Below are 27,410 nucleotides of genomic sequence, written 5' to 3' on the forward strand. Positions count from 1 at the left end.
GCGCATAATGCAGGATGATGGAATTTGTCATAATTTGCATTGTCCTGGAAAGATTCGGTTTGATAGAGCGATGCATGGAGGGGCTTGTCATGTCCCACGGGCAGGTCATAGAGGAAGCTTGGCAGAGATGATTTTTGCGATATGTGCATCAGTCGTAAAAGCCTCACAACCAATTTGTCAAAAAATGTGAGGTCGGGACAGTTGAAGGCAGCAGGGCATTTTGCCTAACGCAATGAAAAACCATGCCCCTCCTTCACTCTGCATCCACAGCCCTGCTCTGGTGTGGCACAGTACTCAACAACAACAATGTTATTACATCAGCTTTGAGTATTTGTGGTTTTATTTGATTCAATTTTATCATATTGACATCAATATTGCTAATGTAAATCTACACAGGAACAAAATACAGACAGAATACCATTTAGCTTCAACATTTGATCATCTTTTGGTTAAAAATATATTTTTGTGGCAGTGGAAAGTTTTATTTATTATTTGTTTATTCATGCCTGTTGGCATTCAGATGTGTCTCCCTGAGCATCCAGCAGTCAGACTCCTCTGACCTTGGTTATAGCACTGAGCGGCAGCTCCTGACCACCATAAAGTTGACCAAAGCTGACATGACAGTGTTACTCTTCCACACGCTTCAGTGTCTATGGAGCGGGCATGTCGAGGGCAGACAAACAGGCACAACAGGAAAATACACATAAGCTTAGAGAAGGTGGGGGTTGGGGAAAGGCCAGTGTCCCTGGCTCAGACTGACCACACATCTTTCTCAACAATGGCTCCCCATAGTTGCGTCATTTTTAATGTACTTCTAAATGTGTCCCCTTGTGTTCTGAATATATGCTTATGGTTAGTTTTCTGAATAAATGTGCAATTCTAGACCTGAGAGAATGCATTCAGAAGGGCCCTGTACTTGCCGCTCTTTGTGCACTTCATACTGCTATTTATGTCGCCGTTTAAGTAACACTGATTTTGTGTGACAGTTGAGCATACAGGGGTTAGGCTCAAACTGGAGCAAAAACAGGAAGAAAAAATAGAGATAGTAGAAAAAAGAAGGGGAGAGAATATAAAAAGGCAAATATCTCCCTCCCCTTCCCATGAAGCCTTAAATGAGAAGCCTAACATGGGGAGAGATTCTGTAGAAGCAGGGTCGTGGTTCTCCTGAAAGGTTTGTATTTGTAGAAATGAGGTGTCAGAAGAGGCAGGATTTCCTCAGGGCGCAGCACAACATGAGCCCATCTCTTATCATTTCCCACTCCCAGACGTGATCTGCTTTGAATGCACTAATGCTGAAAGAGCCCCACAGACTTGAAGCCAGTTCAAGATGAAATCACTGCACACATCCCTGACAAACTGCCATCCACCACACAAGGATTAAACAGTCGTTGCATATCAAATCCCCGCCAAAAAGAAGAAATAATATATGCACTTAAATACATTTAACAAAACTTCAACCCTCAGTTTTTGATCCCCACATTTCGAGCCATTTGCCAACCCTAAAATATTCAAGAAGAGAAGAAAATTACTGAAGTGAAAAATATGAAGTTAGAAATTTTGAATTTGTCACATATATAAGGAATGTTGGGATTTAAGTAAACCGTTATGGAACAACCCAGTGTCCCATTTAAAATGTATTGTAGTGTGTAAATCAAATGAAGTATGAATGGAACACACCATTTAAATTAAGGCATGCAACTTTAAAAAAACATATTTTAAAAGTTTCAGCTCTTGAGTACAAACAAACCTAGTGCTCTGAAGATGCACTCTTATTACACGGATGGGTAAGCTGTAAACAACGCTCAACATCTCCCTGAAAGGACATGTCAAAAATATGTATTAAATGTTGCATTTAATTACCTATTCGGTTGCTGATACTGTGTGTGCCATTAACCTCTTAGCTTGATAACGTGTCCTTGCATAGGGGAAAAGTTACACCATATTAATCCAACCTATTTTACACATTTTGTATCATCATTTTACTGGTTAAATTATGCATGAGGTCTCAATGGGGAGAAATGTGACCATTAGCATATCTGATGGGAGCGCTGGAGCCGTTTTCCACCTCTCTCTGTCCTTGGAAGCAGGCAGAAAAACCTGACTGTTCGTCAATACCAGGTCATTTTATCCTGGCCAGCCCAGTTCATCCATACCGTCCCAAAGCTTTGCTAATGACACTCGGAGACGTCCTCAACTCGATGGGGGCCCAGAGGGCTCCAACACCAATGTGAAGATAGTCTAGCACTGTCTGGTCATCTCTGGAAGCTCTTTGACAAAAAAAAACTGCAATTAGAAACACCTCAGACACACCAGCCTGAAACAAGACACCTTTAAGGGTTGGGAGCGGACACAGGCAGGCGCTTCCTGAGCACATTTACATATATGTTACTGTCTGCAGCTCACAGGGAGAGAGAGAGAGAGAGAGAGAGAGGGTGTCTTTGATGAGGGTCACCTTTTTGACATGTCATTGGGTCAATTAGAAAAGTGATGGCATCTTAGACATTAAATAAAGGTTGATAAGGCATGACAAAAAAAATGCTTGGTTAATTATCAGCTGGAAAAACTGCGTCGTTGTCCGTTTTTACTGTAAGGGCTGCGTGCCAGTATAATTGTATACAAAGCGCCGAAGACATGTTAAAAAGAGACATGGCGATATTGTATGCATTTCTTAATCAAAACGTGACTGAATGCATCTTGATTTTCTTACTAAATACAAGTAGTGAAAATGAAATACTGCTTTGATATTCACTGTGAATACTTGTGTCTAAAGTGCCCAACCATTGGCACTGAATGTTCATTATAAAACATCAATACATCTAAAATGTATTAAAAGTCATATTATTTTTTTTTGAGTGTGACATTTCCTAAAACCTTTAAGTTGTGACAGGAGATATTAAATATTATTAAACAGCAGTAGAACAGAAATAAACCAATATGAACATGTAATATTGATTCACCCTTTTCTCTGTGGGCCATTTAAACTGCTAGCTTTTGAAAAATACTTACCTTGTTATAGAAAGTTTAATGTCATATGCAATTGTTTGACCCTTATGAATATTAAAGGAACCCATCTCTGTCCTATTAAAAATGCATGTGGCATTGTGGTTGTTGATCACGTTTAGAACGCCCATGCAAATTGGACTGTCTTCCCTGTCAAGGCCTAAGATGAATAATGTAGTTGTGTTGTATATTCAGGGACACACCATTGACAGTCAATTAACAAGTTTGATTGGTGTGTGAACTCGTTCTTTTGAACTGTTAATTTTATGTAAATAGTATTCGCTCTCCCTTCTCCACTGTCTCCCAGGTTCACCACAGAAATATTTGCCCCCACCTCCACAAACCCCCAAATCCCCAATTCCACCTCCCACTAAGAGTAACCAGAGCGGGATCCTTAATAATTGATCATCACACACCTGCTTGGTAGAAGCTATGGGAGTCTGCCTTTAACAGTCAAGGGGCCCCATGCTAGCCCCTTTTGATATTCAAATTGACAAATGGTTGCCGGTCTTTATGAATTCAAAGTGGAGCGAGCTCTTTTCATGGGGACAAGCTTGTTAAGATATTCTGGCCACCCGTCCAACCTGATGGAGCCCTACTTTGTTGGAGTGGATATGATGGCATTTGATGGCTCATAAATGAAATGCCAATGACAATTTGTTGTTGATGTGTGGGAATTTGGCTTTTATGCTAGGCGGACATAGTTATGCAGGCGCTCGGGCAGATTGTGCTTGCAGGTAAATGATCTGGTGATTCATCCAACTCGTTGAAAGCAGCGAGGGCCTTATCTCCTCCCTTTCTTCCCCCTAACTCACTCGCGCTCGCCTTCCCTCCGTCTCTTGTCTCTCGCGCTGTCCCAGTAATTTGGAGCAGCAGAGATGGAAGCTGACGATTCATCAAAGTTGACAAGTGAACCCAGGAGCTGGGGATCATGGCAAACCCATCTGATTATGGAAATAGCCATGACCATGTTTGCCCTCTAGCTAAACAGTTGTGCGGCTAGCATCTTGTTCTGCGTGTATACCAATCCAGTAAAGGGAACATATTCCGTTTTCAGTATTCCTCCTTTGAACAAGTTGTGTCATGGCTTATCTGTGTAGGCCTCAAACAATAAAACAAAGGGCTTGTTTTAAATGAGCTGGAGAGGAAGTTCAGCTGAGAGGGTGCTAAGTCTTAAGTATTATATCTGCTCGACTCTAGTAATCTCACTGTGGAACATGATCCCCCTGGCTGTGTCTTTGCTAATCAGTGAAGGACCATGTCAGGGGCCATGTATCCATTGATTCAGGCCTTCTTGATCCTCCCTGGAGATCTGCATGTGCTCAGGGGCCCTGCATAGACCAGCAATTATCACCATGTCACCAACAGCTATTTGCATTGACCAGCAGCTAGTGTCCGGCGCTAATGCCATCCAACCTCAAACACTGGTGAGCTACAGGGTCTCTAAAGGCCTGACCTCCCTTAACGCCATTCCTCATCCCTACTCATCTCGTTGCATTAAACAGATCGATTTTTGTTCAGGTTTCATTATACAAGGAGCTTAATTCTAACAGGTATTTAACTGAAAATAGAGCTTATTATCACTTTGTTAATATGCTCATAAATAACACCTGTGCAACGAGAGGCACTGACAGGCTTTTCACGGTGTACCTGCTTGTGAAACGAGAATTAGTTGGTGATAAGAAGCTGATGAAACTTGTTAATTAATTCAGTGTTACTAAAACAAACAAACGCTTATAATTAATGTTAATTTGATTATAGCACCTCATAGATTACAATTGTGCTTGTTTTGATGTTGGGTGACTTTTAAATCTAGTTTTCTGGTTGAATAGATGTGCTCTCACAGTTCACAATTGGCTAATTAAATATTCTTTTGACAAGGCCAAGGTTTCCACAATAACTACTTGGGTGGGGTAACAAACATACATACATGTAGTTTCATACATACAGTAAGTACAGGGCAGGGGCAACGTTTTCATTTGGCAATAAGATTGTATTCTTTTTTTTAACGTTACTCATCACAAAAGTTCCCTTAAAGGCTCTAATGAAGTGTCAAGCATAATAAGCTAATTTAAAGTCTTTAGCCCTTGTATGAATGTGAATGTGTGATATAAATAAAGCATTTGAGTATAGACTGGCTAGACCATAAAAAAACCTATTTTGTATCAATTTGAGTAGATTGCTGTGTAATTTTGCACATCCATTTTAGTCCCCAGAGGATGAATTGTAATTATTTTAGCCACCCCGGACCTTTTCTGTAGCGCCACCATGAGTCTCACGTTTGTTGTTTTGAGTGAAATATCTCAAAACACTATACTGAATTGATTGATATGACATTTGGTGCAGTCAGTCATGTTCTACTCAGGATATATTGTATTAACTTTTGTCTAGTGCCACCATAATAAAGCCGCACTGCTGTGTTTTTCTTCTCTTTCTCCAGGTCGATGAGTCTGTTTTCTGCGCAGGCCAAATTGCTCTGGTCCCCTGTACCATGCAGCTGGTAAAGGCTGGCACCAGGACACAGGCCCGTTTGTCCTTCAGCTATGTGGAAAAGGTTCTGGAGGCTGTGATCAGCGGCCTGACTCTAGCTCATGTTGTCCAGGCCCACTGCTACACCACAAAACACCGAGACATCCCCATCATCAGGGCCGCCTGGGAGAGCATGCTGAGGACCACAGAGGAAGAGAAGGTCAGTTCATGTGCACTGAAGCTTTTGTTTATGAAATATATACCAGTGGTTAAAAAGAAAAAGCAATGACTGTCTGTTTTATTATAGATGCAGAGGAAATATTGATCATACTTACAATACGATACTGCTCCCACATAGAATGAAAACATGTTTAATGGATTAAAAGACAGTGGATAAATAAGTAAAATGAGAGAAAGTTGATATGGCATCGAAGTTTTTCAGTAGAGCCTTTCAGAATTGTGTTTTATAGTTGTGAAATAAGGGAAAGTTCCTCGCCCCTCTCTGCCCCCTTGAGACACAAGCCGCCGCGACTGATATTTACCAGTGAGTGCGCTCATGAAAAGTTGATGATGTGGGAAACGCTGGTGTCTTTGATAATGCCGAGCTTGGCACAGAAGCAGATGTCTTCCTCAGAGCTTCCCTAATCCTTTGCCCCCACACACCATTTTGGAGCTCCGTTCAACTCTCAGAGCAGCTTATCCCCCTCTCCACCCCCCTTTCCTGCCACCTCCCTCCATCCCACCGCTCCGGCTTACAACCCCTGCTCCATACGTCTAATAGGGGCACCAGCCTCCCCTGGCAGCCCTTCTCCTCCTACAATAATCTGTGTCGCCATGGGAATAGGGCCTAAGGGAGAGGCAGGAGCCCACCTCCAACATGTGGCTCTGCTCAGTGGTGAGAGGTGTTAAAGACTGGGGAGAGGATGTCAACTTTGTGTCAATTCCAGAAAAGTATAGCATATATTCAGCTATAAATGTGTTATTGAAGACCAGCAAATATTCTCAAAGCATCAAGTGATACTTTCTGAATTCAAATACATATATTTAAGCTTATCTCAGTCAAGAGCTGCCGTCGATTTGTGCATTTATTTGACATATTGTAACTCACTGTGGATTCAAAATCTTGAAAGCATTGACAGCGTACCAGCAATTTAGCATGCATATTGGGTTGTTCATTTAGCAAGGCTAACCAAGGGCAAATCTTAGGGAGGTCACAAGACTAGTCTCAGGTCAGAGGTCACTGAAGATGGACAACATCATCCATCTGTTGTGCTTCCATGTCACTTTGCTGACCCAGGACTGCCAACCGGAGACCATGTTTTATTTTCGACTGATTCTAAGATTAAGCAGCTCTAATTGACAGCTCCATCTGTAAACAGGTGAGTTCTCCCCTTAAGAATAGATCTGGCTGAGGTGGTGGGTTACTAACCTGACCTCATGCTCTTTCTTTGCCTGTGAGGCAGATCATCTTCGTGTGACTTCCCAGCTTGGCTCTCACACTTTCTCCTCTCTTCCACTTCAAGGGAAGATAGGCAGAGCGGCTGTGGTGGGGGAAACTGTTTCATCCTAAACTAGGTGAAATGCTCTCTCCCTAGGGTGGGGATTATACAAAGCACCGGTGCTCATTTGAACTGACTGTAATTAGAATGGTTAACTCAGGTCAAACGCTGAGAACACAACTCCCACAGACAACAGCGATAACTCCACCAGCTGGAATTTGCAAGAATAATTTAAATTTGCACTGTGGTAGCTCTTTAAGTTAGTGTCTAAGATTTATTTAAAGCAAAAGCTATAAAGTGTGTTTACAGAAATAGATAAAAGAAAAGAGGACAGACAAGATAATTATGTTAAACAGGGACATTAACCAACCAAATCATCACATAATGCTCCACAGTCAGTTTGTTGCAAAATATCTATAATGTGTGATTTAACGTTAAATCTAGTGTGTTTTTACTTTTGGCATTCTGGTTTATAAAACTGAACTGAACAATCAATTACATTTAACATTTAAATAAAATGGGAAAGTTATACCTAATTCGTAATCTTAAATTGGGATTGCCAAAAAATAACTATTTAATTATATCAAGTGCCGAAAGACATTATATTGTCAATTGCTAGGTTGTATTATTGATACTAGGGATTTAATTCCCCATTCTGATCCCTTCTTTGTTTACCCCACAATGCATCTGTTCTTTATGGATGCTGATTGAGAACCAGTGTATGTAGCTTTACATGTTGACATTTCAAGATAGATAAATGTTAAAGTGTATTTTCCGACACCAGACATGTGAATTGAAATGATAGAAACACCATGGCATGGCGTGTTTGTGAAGCCAAAGGGCCATGTTGTTTTTGTGCGCAGATAATTTCTCTAATCAGGTGGATGGAGAAGCTTGCAGGGTTAATTGGGAGCATACTGGAGTCGCTATATGTGTGAAATTGTATTTACGGTGCATTAAACCACAAAGAGCCTGTTTGTCTGTGTGTGAAAAGGGTTTGATGAACAGGGAGATGTTGATGTGATAAATCAATAAATGTTAAACAGACGTCCCTTTGTGTAACACTAACAGGTTCTGGAAACGTGTCGTATAGTGAAAAATAATTATGAAGCAGGTTTTCTGTTATCAAGACGAACAGTACTTTAATTTCACACACAATATTCATAAGCACCTATCTATTTTGGGAAAGATTATTCATCAAACGATCTGTTTGTTGATATTTTGATTTGTGATCAATTTAATAGTATTGCATTTGCATTATGGGGAGTTTCCTTCTTGCATACCAGAGTCAAATACTTCTTTCCATTGTTTCTCTCCTGCTTACTTGGTACTTTTTAAAGTGCTTGGCATGGTTTTATAATGGCCTAATACCCTTAAACCTTTCCTCACCCCACTGACATGGCCCTGTGTGTTTCATTTACACAAACAGTCTGACGGGCTTCAGCGTGGAATCTTAAGAAAAGAGAGGGAATGAGGGAGTGAATGGGAAGGGATATTATAGCAGACTGACAGCACTACAGTAAGTGCTGAGACATAGAGCCACATGCTGAAGGCGTCCCGCTGGGCAGGAAATGTAGGGGAACTGGCTAAGCAGCGAAGTCCCATCAGCTCCCCGCTGTTCCCCGCCTCTGCACCACTTCCTTATTACCGTGTTTACCGTTCGGCTTTCACGCCTCTCGGCCCTCCAACCCACCGCACGCTCCAGGCACACGGACGCAAGTTAGAGGGAGGGAAGTGGGGAGAAAGAAAACAAACATAAGGAGAGGCAGGTCACACTCCATCAGTGTAGAGAGCTGAGCGCAGCAGATCCAGACTTCATGAGTTTACCTGCTGCCTACAGAGCGAGAGAGCACTGGGGGAATGGCTGCATGCCCTGGAACCGAAGTGCGATGAAGTAATGAGATGGATTGTGTTAAGTGGCTGGTGTAGAGCGGAACAGAGCCCCCTTCACACACACACACACATTCTGCCACCCGCCTGCCCTCCCAACTTGCCACTCTAGCACTCAGCTCCACTATATATCAAAGCCTGTGTTTTATTGGACTAATTTAATAAATGATGTCTGGTCAGGTAGGGATGTCAGCCTGTTTTCCGCTCTCACTCCTCTGGCAGGGTAATGGGGTTCTGACCAGTCAAGCCTGAGACTCACACACACAAATGTACAACACGTGTACATTCATAGACACACACTCAATACTGCCCCTTTTGCACATTTACTTCCACAGACCTGCTGAACAAACTTCCCTCATAATGTTACATTTTGCTGGATACATTAATAAAGAAACAAAAAGGGACTGATGTAACCTCGTCCGACAGCTCGGACAAAAAGTCAGCAACTGTGCCGTGACAGTAAAGTCCTGCCAGAGGCTGGAGCTGCAGAAGTGAAGTCCCCTGATCTCCTTGTGAATGGTCGGTTGGGTATAGTACCTCAGCAGCAGAGGCCTGCAGGGTGGCCTTTAAGCCTGGCTGAGCAGGACCCCCTGTCCTGTCACTTCTCTCCCCAGTTCCCACTCTCTGCTCCATGTTCAATCACTATTGACAAGCGCAGGAGCAGTTCCCTCTAGGAGGAATACCTAGCCTGTGCCAGAAGTGCTAATATAACATTTATCAAAGCATAGGACCTGTATGTGTGCTGTCACTTTGTCTGACATGCTAAGAGGTCCGCGCTGACACGGCTATTGTTCTCTGCTCTTGTGATTGTTCATCACTGCAAGCTAGCCTCTCTTCAAGTAAAGAAATCTCCACCCTTGAACGCAAACTCATTCAACACACTTACTTTTTTACGTTTTCTTCACTTTCCAAGGCAAGAGGTTAGCTGTTGATACACAATTAAGCGTTTGCTAAAGTTTAATCTGAAGGTAAGTGCTGCTCCAGTGAATCTGGCTGATTGGGTCATGACGGGTTGGTCTGTTGAAGGGACAAAGTGGCCGTCGTCTGCTCTTCTTTTTCTGTATGTGACTGAATATCAAAATAAAATGTAAGAAACCTGTTATTATTCTGCACTTACGAAGTGGGGTGTAAGTGGATGAAAATTGATCCAGCAAATTGGAAAGGGGGTTAAGTGTTTTTGCCCTATCGACTCCGACTGAAATGACGGTTATATAAAACACTCATTTCTCTCCCATTAGCAGATGAAGCCACAGCCAAGTATTATTAGAGGGCCATATTGTAGCACTGCTCCAAGACATTTTGTTACTGCTAATGGCCCTCAGTCCAGAGGAGAACAAATAAAGAGATTTTTGCTCTATAGATAAAATTGAGGCAGATCTCAACTAAATGCGTGTGGTGAAACTGTCATAATATGTTGTGAGTGATCTTCTTACAAAGGTGAGAAGTCACCTCTGATAGGACCTGTCATGTTAGCTCAAAGTAAATGCATTTGTGCATTTTGTTTACGGTGGCTGCGAGTAGTATGGATTATTTCTGAATTGTTTGTACACACTATCATTACAAGGGTCACCTCTCAATCTCATGCTAATTGATAGCCTGTCAGTCTGTCAAGTAAAGAGCCTGCCTTGTCCTGTGTGGTGGAGTTTTATGACTTGCTTTAGAATAATGTGTTATGTTGATGGAGCAGTGTTTGTGGTCAGAAGACGCAGCATGTTTCCCAGCAGGAGGGCCATTCATTTGATTGTAGTAGAACACAGTATATCATTTGCCAGCCAATTCATTTGAATTTCATCTTTCTGCATTTCAGGACCTGATGTGGGAGCACGAAATCAAACCTGCGCCATTGTTGGTGGTCGTGGTGCCGGCCTTACCCAAGGGTGCAGCTGTGGAGCTTCATGTAACTGCAGTACAGGATGATCCCACCCAAAGGACTTCCTGTCACATGACTACAAAGGTGGCGTGCGGATCCATAGAGTGCCACACTGTAATGTCTGCATGTAGCGCTTCACTTTCACTCTCCCTGGCTGTGCCCGGCGATAACCTGGAGGTCACCGGTGTAAAGGATGTTACAGAAGCAATTGGCGCCACATTAAAGAAAGCCATGAAGAAGATGGCTGCTGAGCTGGTGCCACTGTGTGCCAGGGTGTTCTACAAGTGCAACCACCCGCTGGCACAGCAGATTGTTGAAGGTATGTCACTGGAGATGTATCTCACTCAAGACACTACACATACACTTTAAATTGTTCACTCATTAACAGGATTTATCATAAATAAGTCATTCTATTGCGACACAAGTTAAGCTCCACATCACTGTATTAATAGAAACAAAGTGACAGCCCGTCTCTCTGCACTCTCTTTTGGTATAAAGTTTGAGCTGACATTGTTTATGTAAGCTCCATAAGATATTCTAGGAAGCAGTCTCTCCAGAGGAGGAATCTTTCTTCCTGTGTTTAATTATTGGAAGTCATTTGTTGTGTCTGCACTGTGTACAGTAACGCAAGCAGCTGGCACAGTCTTTTGTCATCATTACACTTTTATACGCCACCATCTCCGGCTCCCAGGATTCCAGGTTCTCGTCAAGGCAAATGTGGAACGGTATTTGTTTTATCCTGAGAGATGTTCTCTCGGAGGGAAAAGGGCGACGAGCACATCGATCACACAGGCTCAGTTGTCAAGTCATCGCTGAAGCAGTCAATTAACATTTTTGAATCCGTGCCAAACCAGCCATCTTACTGTCATTTTTAGCTTTGACATAACTCATCTTCTTGAGGACGGGAAATTATGGTTACCAGTGATGAATGGGGAAAAGGTTGATCCGTTTGGAAAACGTGTTGATATGCATGACAGATGAACACTGCTATTTGTTTTGTAACCTAATTATATAATTGTTATTCAACACTGTTTCATGATATACGATGCATGTCATTAATATCTTCTTTCATTATTCACAATGCAAGCGTAAGAGGCTTGAGGAGGAATCTTATTCAAATGTATCAAATACAAATGTCAAATACAAATTGATATAGATGTAGATATGGCAATAAATGCTTAGTGTATATATTTAGGAAAACTCAACATTTACTATTGATGCCGCTATAGAAAGAATGTTAGTGTTTCTTTATAGAAACCATTAACTGTGTTACTGGGTCATTGGTTTACTGGAGCAAAATCAACCTCAATCTTCACCCTTGAAATGTATGTTTCTTTGATCATGGCTCCCCTAAAACCATTTACTGACTCATCATTGAGCTCGAATCTGTTACCTTACCCTGCACGCACAGCCAAGCCCTGGGAGCTCACCCATGGGCATTTTTATGGGTCACAGCCTATGCTCATCGGGTGATGAATCCAAAAAGTCAAAGGAGGAAAAGTAACACCTCTGGCGCTAGCAGTCACAGCCTCACAACTGCTGCTGTCAGCGAGCAGACAGACAACAACATTGGAGCAGAATGTGACTGCACCCCCCCCTAGCCTCCCACCCCACCCTTGGGTTACTTGCCTTAAGATTCACAGCTGATAGACATGACATATGCTCCAAATGAAACCTTTAAACATCTTGTCTCAACCTGTTACTTACGATAGAGAGGTTTTCTCAAAGATAGGACCTCAATGCTCAATAAAACCTCACATTTCTGGTGAAGGACTTCTTGTGATTAAAGAAAGCCATTATTTTGTACAGTAAGAATTTTTATTTAATACGTTTAGATTTCTTTGTTTCTAAATGCTAGAGACAAAAGTACCTCTAATATTTAACCTAATCTGGCCACTTCTGGGTAGCTGAAACACTGTAAAAACAATATTGAAATTGACATCTTTCAAAATGGTGAACTTTATAGCAATTAGCTTATTTACACACCGATCAAACAAAGAGCAACATTAGCTTTTGGAGGAAGTTGTGTTTGTTTCCGTCTAATGAATAGTTCTATTTTGGTCTCCATCTTTTCCTAAAAAACATATCTGTCTTTTTCTAAAAACCAAGAAAATATTACTTGCTGTTAACTGTTTGTCTGTTTTTAAAATTGAACTGTTATTATAATAAATGATTGTTCAAAAACACAACAATAAGGATTTGAGCCCAAAAACAATAAGCTATAAGAAGATACAATGATCCCTAGAGCTGAGAGATTGTAAAGTTATTTCTTTCTGTGAGCTCATCACTACGAGCAAACCCTCTCACATACAAGGCGGGCAACTTGTTGTTTATATAAAATGAATAACAAGGGCTACTTTTAGAAAGGTGAGGAAGTGTAATGATCCTCTGTGGCTCCACTTAACAGCCCCTCGTAATAATTGTTCATTATTCTTGGACTAAATGAACAATTTTCATGAGCCAACACTTGCTAATTACCACCTCGTTTACCGGGTAATTTGACCAGTATGGGAGTCAGTGTAGCACAACTAAAAACCACTGGCTCTGGGCCTTGGCCAGTGCTTAAAAGCCCCATAAGCCCAGCAGGCTTTAACCATTCCACTCAGAAACACCATTTCCTCTTCTTTTCACTTAGCCAATATCTATATCAATCAGTTCGAACAGAAATGGCTCTTGGTTTTAGCATAAAAGGGTGTTGTGGGCATTAGTAATGGTTTGGTTTTTAAAACACAGTGATTCAGCAGCAGCCTTTTTTAGTTCGCTGTGTAAGCAGAATAATGGCTGGTCCTCTTGGGTAGATGGTTTAGTTCCATCCCATTGCTAATGTGATGGCTCTTTGAATCTTACATCCTCTGTCCACTGAGCCCCTCAATGAGGCTCCCTGTGTAGCCCGAAGGGGGGCTAAGAGCCCAGGGCAGGGGAGTGGGTGTGTGATGGGAAGTGTTCTATACATTTTGTGTGATTTTTACAGAAGCATTTATGTGGGATTGGTCTGTCTTTACACGCTTTTTACTCACAAAGACAAAAGAACACAAAATTGCCCAGTCACTCACCTTCACCCCCCTCGTGTCTCTCATTCATGCATAAGCAGGCATGTCTGTGAACACAGACACAGAAAGAGACCCTCAAAGAGAGAGCGCAATTATTTCCTATCTGTTAGTACAAAGATTAAAACATCCCGACATAAAACAGGCTTAGTGCGCAAGGTGTGATGAAGGGTGTGTTTCTTCTCTTAATAAAACCATCCCCTGTCTGTGATCTCTATAGCTCGTTCAGTTGTCAGCTAGCCACCTCCAGAGGATCCCGCTTCCCAGGGTGCACCACATGCTCTGATAACACATATTTAGGCTTTTAATGCCCTCCAAAAAAGTCCTGTGTTCAGTGGGGGTATTTTAAGCTGTAGTGCGTATTAGCTAATTAGGGTGTGTGGGCTCTTTGTAAGGATGTTTGGCATGCTGCGGGTGCTTCAAATGAAAGAGAATAGTGCTCAATTGCTCGAATAACCTTTTTGTCCTGATTTCTCTCTCTACAAGTTCACATCAATGTCACATAGTTGTACTAGAGTAGAAGTTGGTCAAACTTTGTTTGTCCAGTCAAGATAAGTGGTCACGGATTACATTTTACATACATCATATTGGACAAATTCTGTGAATGGAAAATATTGATTTGCATTAGATGTGTAACAGTATTATGAACACACCCCAGGCCCATCCAGTGTGCTTTTAAGTCAGTAGGAATAAGCCAGGACAGTCAACCATAAGACAGGAACACTTGTGACCAATTAGTGCACGGAGCAGAGGAGGGATGGTCAACATCCCAGCGGGCCGCTCCTAAACAGACAGGCTGTCATCAAGACGAGGCTCTGAGATGCTCAATGAATTCTCACATGTCCGCTGCCCGTCTGTAGTCCGACCCCACCACTCACACACTAACAACATCTCTCAGCTCCAGTAAAGCTGAGAGGTAGTCCCAACACAGCTTCCTAACATCCCAACACAACGGGAGCAGAGGATCCATTGCACTAGATCCCCCCCCAACAAGCTGCTCAATTGTCCAAAAGGGCATGGCAGGGTTTCCCCCTCCCTCTCTTCTGTGTATATGTTTGGTTGTATGTGTGTGAGTTCAGGAGGGGTAGCTTAGAGCTCAGTCCTTGCTGACCATATGTCCGCACTGCAGGGAGTTGGGGGGGGCTACAATCTGCCAAGGATTTAGGAATGCCAATAATTTGTAAATAGGCCCGTGTTCCCTGCATGGTCGAAGGGTTAAGTGTAGCTTCTGTCCTGGGATGGTCCCAGTGGGGCATCTGTATGCGAGCCTAATGTCCAACTCCAGCCAAAGTTCTCATGAGACTAACACCTCCTTCTTTTTTTGTCCTCACCCCCTTATCTCCCTCCCCACCTCTAACTGCCAGGGCTTGAAGAAAGTTTGAGGGGCTCTCTAGCAGACTCCAGTCCGTCTGTGGCCCTGGTTCCAGTCCTGGACTTGCCGGACTCCGAGATCCTCCACCTGTCCTGCTGGCTCAGTTTATAGTCAACAGCCAGGCTCCAGTCATCCACAGCACTGGAATCCAATGGGGCTTTTCTGGAGAAGCAACTATCAAAGCCCAACATCTCATGACTTACAACAGGACATTGTGAATGTGACAAATAAAAACAGCATAACTGCTTATTGATGTTGACTGAAATGCAAACTTTTGTCCGTGTGCAGTTTTGAGGATGTGCTTATTTGACTTCATATCGCAGAAGTTAGGCCAATAATCCCTATGTCCTCTACTGGAGTTGTTTACTGCAGCAGCTGTTATTCTGCCTTCGAGAAGAGTCTTAGAGAACTACTATAAGCTAAAGCCGCATACCAGAAGGCTGGAGACCACGGACTACAAAAGGAGACACCAGCAGTGTCTCATTCCACGAGGCGATAAACTGTATCCCCTGATATCCCACTGTTTCTGGTGGAATTTCTCTCACCACGTTAGCTAACACCCCTCATAAAGGCCTAGCGCCACCGCTGACACCATCTGTTCAGTTGTAAACCTATAGATTTACTGTGTGACTGCTTTGTGGATGATGTGACTGTTTCTCTCTCTCATGCTCCATGGGATTCAAGGTGTGTTATTATTGTGTAATGGGCAATCAGTGGCAAGCACCTGAAAAGATTAAGCCTCTTTATGTGTTCTATTGATTCTAAGGCAAGCTGGTTAATAGGAGAGGGACCCTACAACACACAGCTGCAGGCCAGGTGTGTGTTCTGTGTTGTGTGTATGTGCTCGGGCCCGAAAATTGACATTGTGCCGATGTGGGAAGAAAACAACGCCATTAACCATTGCTCCTGGAACAATGCTTTTCTCAAAGATCATGAACCGTATTGATGATCTCAGTTGGAATGCATCTCCACTCCAGCTATTCTCTTTATCGCATTTGTGATGGCGGCAGAGTGGAGTGGGCTATTGATCTTCACCAACCGAATGTTGTTTTGATTGTTGTTATCAAAAATTGAACAATAGAGGCAGGCGATAGAGCCTGAAGATTTTATTGAGGGTTGAAAAACACAAACAAGCAATTATTTATGAGAGCGAGCAATCCAATGCCCCATAAATATACAGTGTGTGTTAATGTTCACCTGTTTGCTTTTAAAGGCCCCACCAGGGGGAGATTTAGAATTGTTGATTGATGTAGCTGTCAAATAAGCACAAAGATATGGATATTTTGAAATAAAGTACTTGTATTTTGTACTTGTACACACCTCAGTCAACTTAACACCAATAAATGTTACATACTTGATTATATTTCAGTGTTTCCAATAAATAAAACTGATTATAATTCCAACAGATTAAGCAATGAAACAAATAGCTGAAGAAGATATTGCTCTAATAATGTTTTCTTTGTAAATATTCTTGGTTCCTTACATTTCTTTGTGAGTGAAAGTCTGAATGTCAAGCAGGTTATTGCCAAACAATTGTGTGCTGCGCTAACATGCATGTTCACCAGAAATGATACATTATGGTTTACAGAGAGGATTAGAAATATTTTTTGTTGTCGAAATTCAGAAATGAGTAATAAAGAAACAACCCACGCTAGCCCATGTACATTTCATTTGTTTTAAGTTGGCAGTAGATTCAACATTTTAAAAAAAAAGCCACATTTGCAAGACATTTCTGTATTCAGTCTTGAATGCCCATGCTGCTTTCTTTAGTGTAACAATGGCTAAATGACAAGGACTGTATGTGTCACAATACACAAACATACAAAACCCATTTAAAAACACACAGAGGAGATTTGTCACTGTAATTCAGTGCACAACAACCACTTGTCGATCACACTGTAAACACTACATTGTGTCTTTCAGCAGGCATGTTTTCATACAGACACAGGCAAAGCCACGACTATATCATCACATTCTAATCATGGCCACTGTGATGGCCTATGGCAGACACATTTCTTTGTGTCTCCACCACTGTGTTTCCACATGAAATGAATAAAGACAGGGTGACATTTAGTTTTCTCATGTGTTTTGTCAAATGTACATTTTCTACTTAGCTGACCTGCAACCGCTCTGCAAACAAACTGGCTGTTGTGGCTAACATTGTCCTTTGTGCACAGTGTACCAGCCTGCGGCTCTTGTCATTGTGGCCTTGCACATGGACTTTAACTGTGTGTTTCTTCCTCCAGGCTAACCAGGCTGATGTGTGTGCCTCTCTCTCCCCATAGCAGTGGGCTTCGGTAGGGGAGTCCAGCTCAGGAGCCGCCTCACAGCATGACTCTTCCTGACATTGGGTTCTGTTTGCCTCAGTGACCGTGGTTTTGTTTGTATATTTGATTCCTTTTTGTTTCATAATGCATTGTTTTCCTCCCCTGACAGATTGTAAAAGCATGTCTTCATGGTCACAGCACTGACTAAATGAAACTTGTTCTTTCTGCTGAACTGGCAAGCCATCACAGGCTATTGAGTGGTGTCTGCTGCCCTCTTGTGGTCCACATAAAAAAAAATGCAATTTAAAATAAAGCCAAATATTTTACAAGCATTCATCACCTATAATAAATAAGTGATATACTTGGTAGAGTGCTCAATATTCTGTGTGAATACTTTAGATATTGAATAATTTTTCTAAACATTTTTTTATATTCACAGTGTTGCTATTTCGAATTAATGGACATTGCACTTTTATATTTTGTATTTCTGATGATCAAACAATTCTATTTTATTTCTACATTACAGTAACTTTAATTTCTAGATTTTTTAGTAAAGACCAAAAGATGATTTGAGATTTTGATATGCACACTTTCAAAAACGCTCTTGAATGACAACTTATCAAAAACGGTACTGATTCATGTGAACAAACACCAATCGGAAAACCATGGGAACAGAATGTAACAGGACTTAAAAAGGGGTTGGGTATCTGTCTGGGTCTTGCTAGACTAAACTATTTTCCAAGACTACACAATGGACAAATTCAGAATCGTTTATCCATTAAATTTGGGACTGGTTGAGTGATAAATCTTCACAGTTTAAGCAGGTTTGTGATTCTTTGAACTTAACCCAGCTGATAGTCCCACTAGAATAAACCCTGCCAAACCCAATAACGATACCCTCATAGATGTCATTCTAGCAAATGCAGTTCATAAGTATGTGTCTGTTGGTGTTTTTCTTAATGATATTAGTGACCATTGCACTATTGCTTGCGTTAGGAGCACTAAGTTTTGATGCCCTTGACCACTGAACCGCTTCAAACACTTCTCTGAGCAGGTTTTGCACGATCTGGCGGAGGTTAAATGGCACTTCATAGCGTTAATTCCATCTGTCGATGTTGCCGTCTAATTTTGTATTGATCACTTTTTATCGATTATGAATAGACATGCCCTCCTTAGAAAATTCAGAGTTAAGAATAGGAACACTCCATGGTTTACTAGAGAACTATTTGATCTCATTCATGATCGAAGTAAGCAATGGTCTTTAGCTAGAAAGTCTAACACTAGTGATGACTGGCCTATTTTTTGTGTCCTCAGAAATAAATGTTCAGCCCTTATTAAAAAAGCTAAAGCTGATTACGATCTGAGCTTAACCACTATTTGTTTTAATTACCATTCTAAATTCTGGAAAACAATTAAATCACTTCAGAACAAGAAGGTTTCTAGTTTCCCACAAAAACTGAAGGTCAGTGATTATTTTTATTTCAGATTCAGATGGTATGTCTAATGCTTTCAATGCTCACTTCAAAAAGGCTGGTCACATTTTTGATGAGCAAAGTCATGACTTGGTCGTACTCACAGACCTAGTCAAGAGATAAACTCCCCTGTTTTTGATTTCGCTTATTTCTCGGTCTCTGAAGTCTTATATCCTAAAAGGTCTGCCGGGCCTGACGGCCTTGAACCGTTATTTTTAAAAATTGCAGCTCAGATTATAGCACAACCAGTAACTGCTATTTTTAATTTCTCCCTGTCCACTCACACACTGCCAGCTGTGTGGAAGCAAGCCCTCTGTCCTTAGACCCTCACATCGTACAAGGAAAAACTTCTGGAGAAAACCCCACAGTTTAAATCCCTTTAAACTGTGGGGTTTTCTCCAGAAGTTTTTCCTTGTACGATGTGAGGGTCTAAGGACAGAGGGCTTGCTTCCACACAGCTGGCAGTGTGTGAGTGGACNACTCTGACAACCAGCAAATGGCATTATGACCGAAACGAGACACCAACATAACATTAGACATAATGTGGTGATCTACAGTGTCAAACGCTTTGACTAGGTCAATAAACAATGCAACACAAACTGATTTGTTATCCAAAGCAGCCTTAATATCGTCTAAGACTTTCAGACTGGCAGTCACAGTACTGTGCTTTGATCTGAATCCAGATTGCATAGGGTTAAGGATGTTGTGTGAATTTAAAAAAAAGTTTTAGCTGAGTAGAAACTAGGGACTCAAGAATCTTTGATAACACAGAAAGATTTGAGATAGGACGATAGTTATTCAACTCCGTGGGATCACCAGCTTTCAAGAGGGGCGATACCAGAGCTTGCTTCTATAGAGCTGGCGGTGTGTGAGTGGACAGGGAGAGATTAAAAATATCAGTTACTGGTTGTGCTATAATCTGAGCTGCAATTTTTAAAAAGAACGGGTCCAGGCCGTCAGGCCCGGCAGACATTTTAGGATCAATTGAGTGCAAACCCTGTAAGACTTCAGAGACCGAGAAATAAGCAAAATCAAAAACAGGGGAGCTCATCTCTTGACTAGGGCTGTGAGTACGACCATTTAGAGAGTCATGACTTTGCTCATCAAAAATGTGACCAGCCTTTTTGAAGTGAGCATTGAAAGCATTAGACATACCATCTGAATCTGAAATAAAAGAATCACTGACCTTCAGTTTTTGTGGGAAACTAGAAACCTTCTTGTTCTGAAGTGATTTAATTGTTTTCCAGAATTTAGAATGGTCATTAAAACAATCAGTGGTTAAGCTCAGATAGTAATCAGCTTTAGCTTTTTTAATAAGGGCTGAACATTTATTTCTGAGGACACAAAAAAGAAGCCAGTCATCACTAGTGTTAGACTTTCTAGCTAAAGACCATTGCTTATTTCGATCATGAATTAGATCAGATAGTTCTCTAGTAAACCATGGAGTGTTCCTATTCTTGACTCTGAATTTTCTAAGGGGGGCATGTCTATTAATAATCAGTGTCCTCTCTGCTGAACCTGTTGCCTCTTTTGAATGGGGGGATTACGAGGGTTGTCCCAACTTCAGACAGCATCTGGTCAATGACAAAGCCTTTGTTAGCCATGCACGCATCTCCAGGCTCAAGTAGGCGGAGGATCCCTGACTGCCGTTTAATTTATCTGTCTGATATTGAACTAGTGAACAGCTTTGAAATAAAGGTAATTACACCACACGGGGCAATGCTAATCAGACCTTTTGGAGGTGTTGGTGTTCTTGTGGGTGGAGAATGTTTCAGACTAGAGGGTGAGTGATGATGATGCCTCAAATCTGATCTCTGTGCAGTCTAGAATCACTCGCACATTTGGACAGTAACTAATACATTTTTGTGGCATTGTTGCCTGCACCCGTTCCCTTGTCATCCAAATTGCCACTGACCCCAAAACAATGTATAGATAATTGGTCCATGTAATTATCACTCTGCTCACTGTAGTGGTACTGATGCCAAATATGTCAGCAATCACTTTCTCTTTCATGCCAACGGCAACTTGACAGCAGTAGAGAAAGAGTTCATCCACAAGTGCTAGCCTCCTGTTAGGGCTCGGTTTCTCTAGTGCCATGGCATCACTTGTCCTTTGGGCTCTGCTCCAATACACTAATCTGGAAGCTGAGGGGGCGACGGATTCCCAAAACTACCAAAACACTTTCTCTGACGGAAATCGGGTGTAGAATCGGAATTCCTCGTCAGTCGCACAATACCTGTTGATGTTCAGTGTACAAGGAATGTCCCTCAGTTGACTTTCTAAACTCCTGATCTTAGCTTCCAGTTGCCTGTTGGTTTCAGTAGCAGCAGCATCCACTACACCAGAGGAGTTGCGGGCGTAGTAGTTGTGGTCTGAGGCGGGTTCTCGGTCGTCTTCAGCGGTGGGCTGTTCGTGCAAGCCTGAAGCTCCTCCTCCGATTCTCCCCCCAGCTATTCCAGGGAAACCGGCTTGGAGTAAGAACGGTTTTTAGCCTCTTCCGCCCACTTTTCCAGACCGGTACACTACAATAACAACGACGAGAGGAGGCGGCCATAGTTTGTCACGTAACTATGGTAACTAACTAACTACCGGAGGTATGTGTACACTGCTCTGCGATTTTTAACGTTCCGGAAGCAGGAAGTGTGACGTAGGCCTATTCCTAATGTCATTATGACACACAGCCCCCCCCTTCTCAGACTGCTTCGCTTCACTCTCTCTCATGATGTGTTCAGATGGCTTTTTGAGTGGACTCAAAGTGGGACCCCCTGCAGAACATCAATATTATGCAACAAAATGACATGTATATATTAAACTGCTTGTTTGTCTCATCTTATCGTCTCCAGGAGCAACCGCTGGGGGGTTGGGTGGTCCGGAGGTTATACCCCCACTCTGGAGACCTCTCATTCCACATCCCCCCCTCCAGCAGCCTTTCTGCTGGCCAGACGCTCACAGTGAGTGCTCACTTTTACTATGTCCACAGCTTTCCTGCAGGTAAAGCAAACTGTAATGTGTGTGTGTGTGTGTGTGTGTGTGTGTGTGTGTGTGTGTGTGTGTGTGTGTGTGTGTGTTTCCTCTTTCTCTGTCCCTTTCTAGTGTTTGTAGGGGTCAAGCGTCTAGGACAGGTCCCTTTTGTCCACGTTATCTCACTTTTTCACCTTCGTCATATCTCCGTCATGTCTCTCTTTCTTTTCCCACGAACCGACTTCAAAACTTGGAATGAGGAAGGGAGTGACTTACAGTTCTTCTACTGGTCGAATAACCGGGAGGTCTCGGTATCACCAACACGACTAGTTACTGATAAACGTCGGTTCAAATCTCTCTGTGTCCGTAGGATGTAGGTTACACTCCCGTCACGTTCTTTTCCAATGGTCGTTTGTCTCGTCACGACTTCCTTTCCACTTTTCGATTCCAAAACCGAGTAGTTTTTATTTCTCCTTGAATCTCACTTTCTTACTTCCGTTTTTTCAACGTCGCCTTTCCAACTATTCGAGTTTCACTTATTTCCCTTCCTTCATCACACACTTTGTGCTTTCTCTCTGGTTTTTCTTTTTTTTCCTCTTTTTCCTCTCCCAACAGCCGAAAAGACATCTCTACCTTTTATCGGCGTACGACTCAGCCCATTCTTTCTGTGTCAATGTTTTTTATTTTACTTTGTGGTTTCCTCTCATGGAGAAGTAAGAGAACTTTCTGGAGGGAGGTTGATGTTATGTTGGCGGGACTTTTTTGGTACGTCAGAGGATCAGCTGTCAAGGAGCTATGAACGGGAAAAATACATGAGTTCGCTTCTCAGGCCTTGGCTTTGTTGGACATAACGACCGAAACCTGGTACTTGTTGAATTTTTACCTAAACAACTGTCTGAGACAGTCCTTTCCGTAAGACAACTGATTGTCGAAAGGCCTTGAAGACCTTTGGTAACAAACACCTGGGCTGGTTGGTCTTCACGTACATGGCGAATACATGATTCACAACGATGTTACTTTCACATCAAACTCCGGGTGATGTACTATCGTAGTAGTGTAACCTCGTCACCCTCTCCTAACAACAATGTTCACCTCCTCTTTTGTAGACGTTTTATTTTTTTCTAACTTTTCTCACCGTTCTACGTCTGGAAGAGTCAGAGGACTTGTCGTTCGATCTACCGGAATGTGCGGTAGTCAATTGACGACGGTGGTCTGGGCAAGAGATTCTCTTAAAGTTTGTAAGAGACGAATCTCTACTTGACACACAAGTATAAACTAAAGAGGCTTTAATACCAACGTTCGATTTAGCGCTCTAGTTCCGCAAAGTGACAACCATCGTTCGGCCTTTGTCCGGTGTAGGTTTGGACACACCACATGTGTCCACTACGGTGAAGTTGTACGGTGGTAGAGACCGACAAGAAGCCGGTACTGCTTGACGTACACACCCGTGTAAATCTTGGATAACACTCTCTACGGTACTGTTTTTACACTTGCGGTTAGAAAAGAGGGAGGTGTAATATTCACTACCCGGACATTGTGTCATTGTCCTGGCTTTATTGAAAATTGGAGAACTACCTGATAGGGAAAAAGAGAACCCAAAGTTCTCACCTGAACTTTAAAAGTCATCCTTTCGTGTGCCCTTTCCCGCGTGGTCTACCTCAACCCGTTGACACTCGAAGAACGGCTATGTCCGTCACGTTTTCCTTTCTTAAACGCTGGGGGACTCCTACAAATACTGAAGGACTAATTTTGTCTTCAGATGGCAATTGAAAGGCCTATAGAACTCCTCCTATAACTTTTCAAACTACTTTTTTCACGGTCTCCAGCACGGGTCGACATTTCCGCGTGGTACTTCGACGTAGTTTCAGTAGAGGTGTTTCGGTCGGGTGTTAAGACATGTCTACTGTAAGTACGAAGACAAGCTCTGGTCGTCGGTAAACGTTTACAAATGTTAGGCAGCTGTCATGCCTGAAGTCTTTACACAGTCTTCAGGTCTTGGTGGGTCCGACTTAGTCTCTCCGGTTTAAGTGAACAACAATTAATACTCCCATTCGGAAAACACCCCGTTTAGCAAGTCCAACCACCCGCTACTCTATCAACGAATAGTTACCGTCGAGTGGAGACTCACGTTTCTTCAAAAGGTGGACCGGGGTGGGTGGGCTGGAGGAGAAGATGATTACTTAAGACTACACGAGAAGTTACTAGAACTCGGTCTCGGACAGTTGAGGGCGGTAAGGGTTGAATGTGTCTTCTTGACCTTTTTTAAGGTTCTGAGTTTCGGTCCTACACATTAGGAACACCTTGAAAAAGTAACTCTATACCTACAATAATTTAACAGTTTTGCAACGTATTTTATAGAGAGAGAGAGAGAGAAAAAAAACAACTTAGTGAGGTCGGACGTTCTCCAGATGAATACTTTTCGTGACCATTTGTAATAACTTATTGAAATGTTCAATCCCATTACATCGGCGGACTATTCATCGGACTATTAGTATATTTTTGGTCTTTCCCAATAGTTTATACCGTGTGTCCGTTCGACACCAATTCTCGGTCAAACTGCCATTTTCCTGCATAGGACAAAAATTTAAATACAATACATAAATAGATAGTAATACGCAACTACACACTCTCATTGAATGCACCTAAATTTATCATCGCGTATTCAAATCGTTTATTTTCACTGGTTAGAGGGTCGATTGCTGACACAGACACAATCATAAAACATTGTATTTGCCGGGGCTTTGTCGCTGGCAGACAATTTGCAATAGCTAAGTTTGTACTTGCAAAATAATTATAAACAAAGTTCGAGAACAGAAATCATTTTTGTTTTGATCAGCTTCCCCCTCTACGAGGTCCCCTTCCGACTGGTGGAAGTCACGACTCTGTCGAGCCAGAGAGACGTCGACACACTCGGCGTCCAATACACGCTGCAACGGAAGGCGTCAAATTACGTCCCGGCATCGACGCAAGAATTGCCGGATTTCTACTATAATTTACCAAGTGAAAACTTAAGTACATAAAAAGACCAAACAACGAACAGTCGAACCAGTTGTATCCACATGAAACAAAGGTGTTCATGTCAAAATCCCTGTGTTTCACCCCGTCGACGAGTGGTCACCCCGTAGATGGGGGACGGGGGGACATACTAGACGGGGACGATAAAGTACAATGTCTTTTTGTTATGTGTACATAGTTTAGGATCAAACCATATGATCTGCCTACTTTATTGGCCCTTAACCACGGAGGTACCAGGTAGGACGTCCTTGTCACTCCGTCGGGTTCGTGCAAATCGTCACACAATTATGTTGTGTCTTCCGTCGGTAGGTACACTTTGTTTCGGTAGTACACACGATGTGTCTCGACGTGTGTCCATGTCCGTCCCCCCCCCACCCATTGGATGACAATCTCGTGCGTCAGCGAGACGAGAGTATTCTCTGACTTGTTGTGAAGAAAGAGAAACCGAAGTACGCCCCTTGTCTTTTTGTCGACTGCAATTCAAGGTACATGTTTGAGAAACATAGACATCTTTTGCAGGAGGACAAAAAAATAACTTCTGTGTATCTTTCTGTAAACCATGTAACTAATCCCTTGTTGTCAAGTTTCGAATGAATCATTGGTAATACAGAGATGATAACACGTAGTTAACTGTTCGATATGTATCAACTAAATAGTGAACTTCCGTATGTATAAATTTAGTGGAAGTATTGATCTTTTCTGGTCTATCGAGTTTATATTCCCTCACTACATGGCCTGATTGTCTGAATAGGAATATGGTGGCTCACATAATTACCCCTGGTTTAAGTCTAAATGTAGAATTATATTTAAGATGACCCTTAGGTAGTCCGGTCTGCTCGAAATATAAAAGTACAGTAATATCGCTCCTACTAGAGTGGAATCCCAATTACCTCTTAGTTCAATAAACTTTGTAGTCCTGGATACCATCCTTAACTCTTTCGCGGGTAGAGTCTTCATAGCCCACCGCTAAGTCTGAACTATAATCTCTTCTTATCTTACTCGGTTTCCTGACTCAATTACCATCCTAGACATACGTGACCATGGACTACTTAGAAAATGACTCTCCTAAATGACTCTGACGGATTGCTGCGTTAACCACCCGGTTTTCCGTCGAGCGGCAAATAGTGGTACGAGTACGAGAATGCAACTTGCGCTCGCATTTTCTACCGTGAGACTAGTCATCAACAGTGAAACCTTTGTTCAAACCGTAGCTACCCTTTTATGTAGTTAATCATTTCCTAAACGACGTATACACTGGGGCCGAGATAGCTTTAGTTTCGCTCTTCAGCGTTACCGAGTAAAGTTTTAATTCTACACCCTAAACGCCTTTTTTATCAAAAGCCCATAAAACAAACTAAAATTTATTTGTTTCAGAACCGAAAGTCTATATAATTTGAACAAAGCCGTTTAAGTCTACCTATTTATGTTGAAACTTCGAACATTGCCCCGTATTAATGTTCGCTCTTGCCTCATTGAATTGGAAGTGGTCGTCCAGTTTGTGTCGGCCACAAAAGCACTCACAAAAAGGGGGCCCTTTGTTTGTGTTATGTGTGTTGCGTTTGTATGTGTTTGTGTGTGTCATATTGTGTTGTGTGAGCGTTTCGAAGGGGTTCTGGTACAAATGACAGAGGCTTTCACAACTACAGTGACGGACGTTGTATGAGAAGTAGTTTGTCAAGTCAAAGAGTAGGATGATCCGAACCGTATGGTGGGACGCGAGACGGTAAAGGACCTTTTCCTCTAAGTGTACTGAGGTCTACTACTCAAAAGTAAGTATGTGATTATCGACTCTGTTTTAATAAATCCATCATGAGATTTTTTGGTGGGGAGGTTCTACCACCGGCACGATCACGTTCGTCCGAGGAACCATTTATTAAAGCGTTTGACCCTAGTGATTTTTCAATATAAGATATATTAAGAAATGTTTACCTTACCTACTACCTAGAATCTTTGTGACTACCTCCCACTACTGGGTCTAAGAGACTCCGGTGACACCGAGTCCTCATCAAAAGTGGGTAGCCATTCTCGCCCAACAAATTGGGGTCTGGACCCCAGTTGTACAGTTTGACAGGTATGACGTCAAAAACACTCACACTACACGAGTTGTAAAACCGAGGAATACTCGGCATATCATGTGAAAGGTACTCATACACACTCTTGGACTGAAAACTGACGTCACTAATTTCGTTTGAGGGCCCTTACATTTGTGACCGAGTTTGGATGGAGCACCAGGACCAACTCCTCTTAGGTGGGGACTGTAGTCACTGTCCCTGGGTCGAATTAAGACCCGGGACGTCTTGTTCCAGGGGGTCCTAGCGAAGGCGGAGTCGGGGACGACGGGTCTAGACCTGTCCTGTGTGTGTGTGTGTGTGTGTGTTGTGTGTGTGGTGTGTTGTGTGTGTGTGTTGTGTTGTGTGTGTGTGTGTGTGTGTGTGTGTGTGTGTGTGTGTGTGTGTGTGTGTGTGTGTGTGTGTGTGGTGTGTGTGTGTGTGTGTGTGTGTTGTAGGTGTGGTGTGTAGGTGTGTGTGTGTGGTTGTGTGTGTGTGTG

The 27,410-nt window shown here is 42.4% G+C and overlaps 1 protein-coding gene across 2 annotated transcripts in view; it reads left to right on the top strand.

Moving 5' to 3' along the window:
* dph6 (diphthamine biosynthesis 6) overlaps window positions 1–17,182 on the top strand; it is a 56,100-nt gene extending 38,918 nt beyond the window's left edge. For both annotated transcript variants that reach the window (XM_010767561.1, XM_010767562.1), the window contains exons 13-15: window positions 5,441–5,689; window positions 10,666–11,047; window positions 15,140–17,182. In XM_010767561.1, the coding sequence (XP_010765863.1) occupies window positions 5,441–5,689; window positions 10,666–11,047; window positions 15,140–15,258 (750 nt within the window). In that variant the 3' untranslated portion in view covers window positions 15,259–17,182. The remainder of the gene's footprint in view (window positions 1–5,440; window positions 5,690–10,665; window positions 11,048–15,139) is intronic.
* The last annotated feature ends 10,228 nt before the right edge of the window (window positions 17,183–27,410 follow it).

Source organism: Notothenia coriiceps, unplaced genomic scaffold (assembly GCF_000735185.1).
Source record: "Notothenia coriiceps isolate Sejong01 unplaced genomic scaffold, NC01 NC01_scaffold00004485, whole genome shotgun sequence".
In the NCBI taxonomy this organism is placed as follows: domain Eukaryota; kingdom Metazoa; phylum Chordata; class Actinopteri; order Perciformes; family Nototheniidae; genus Notothenia; species Notothenia coriiceps.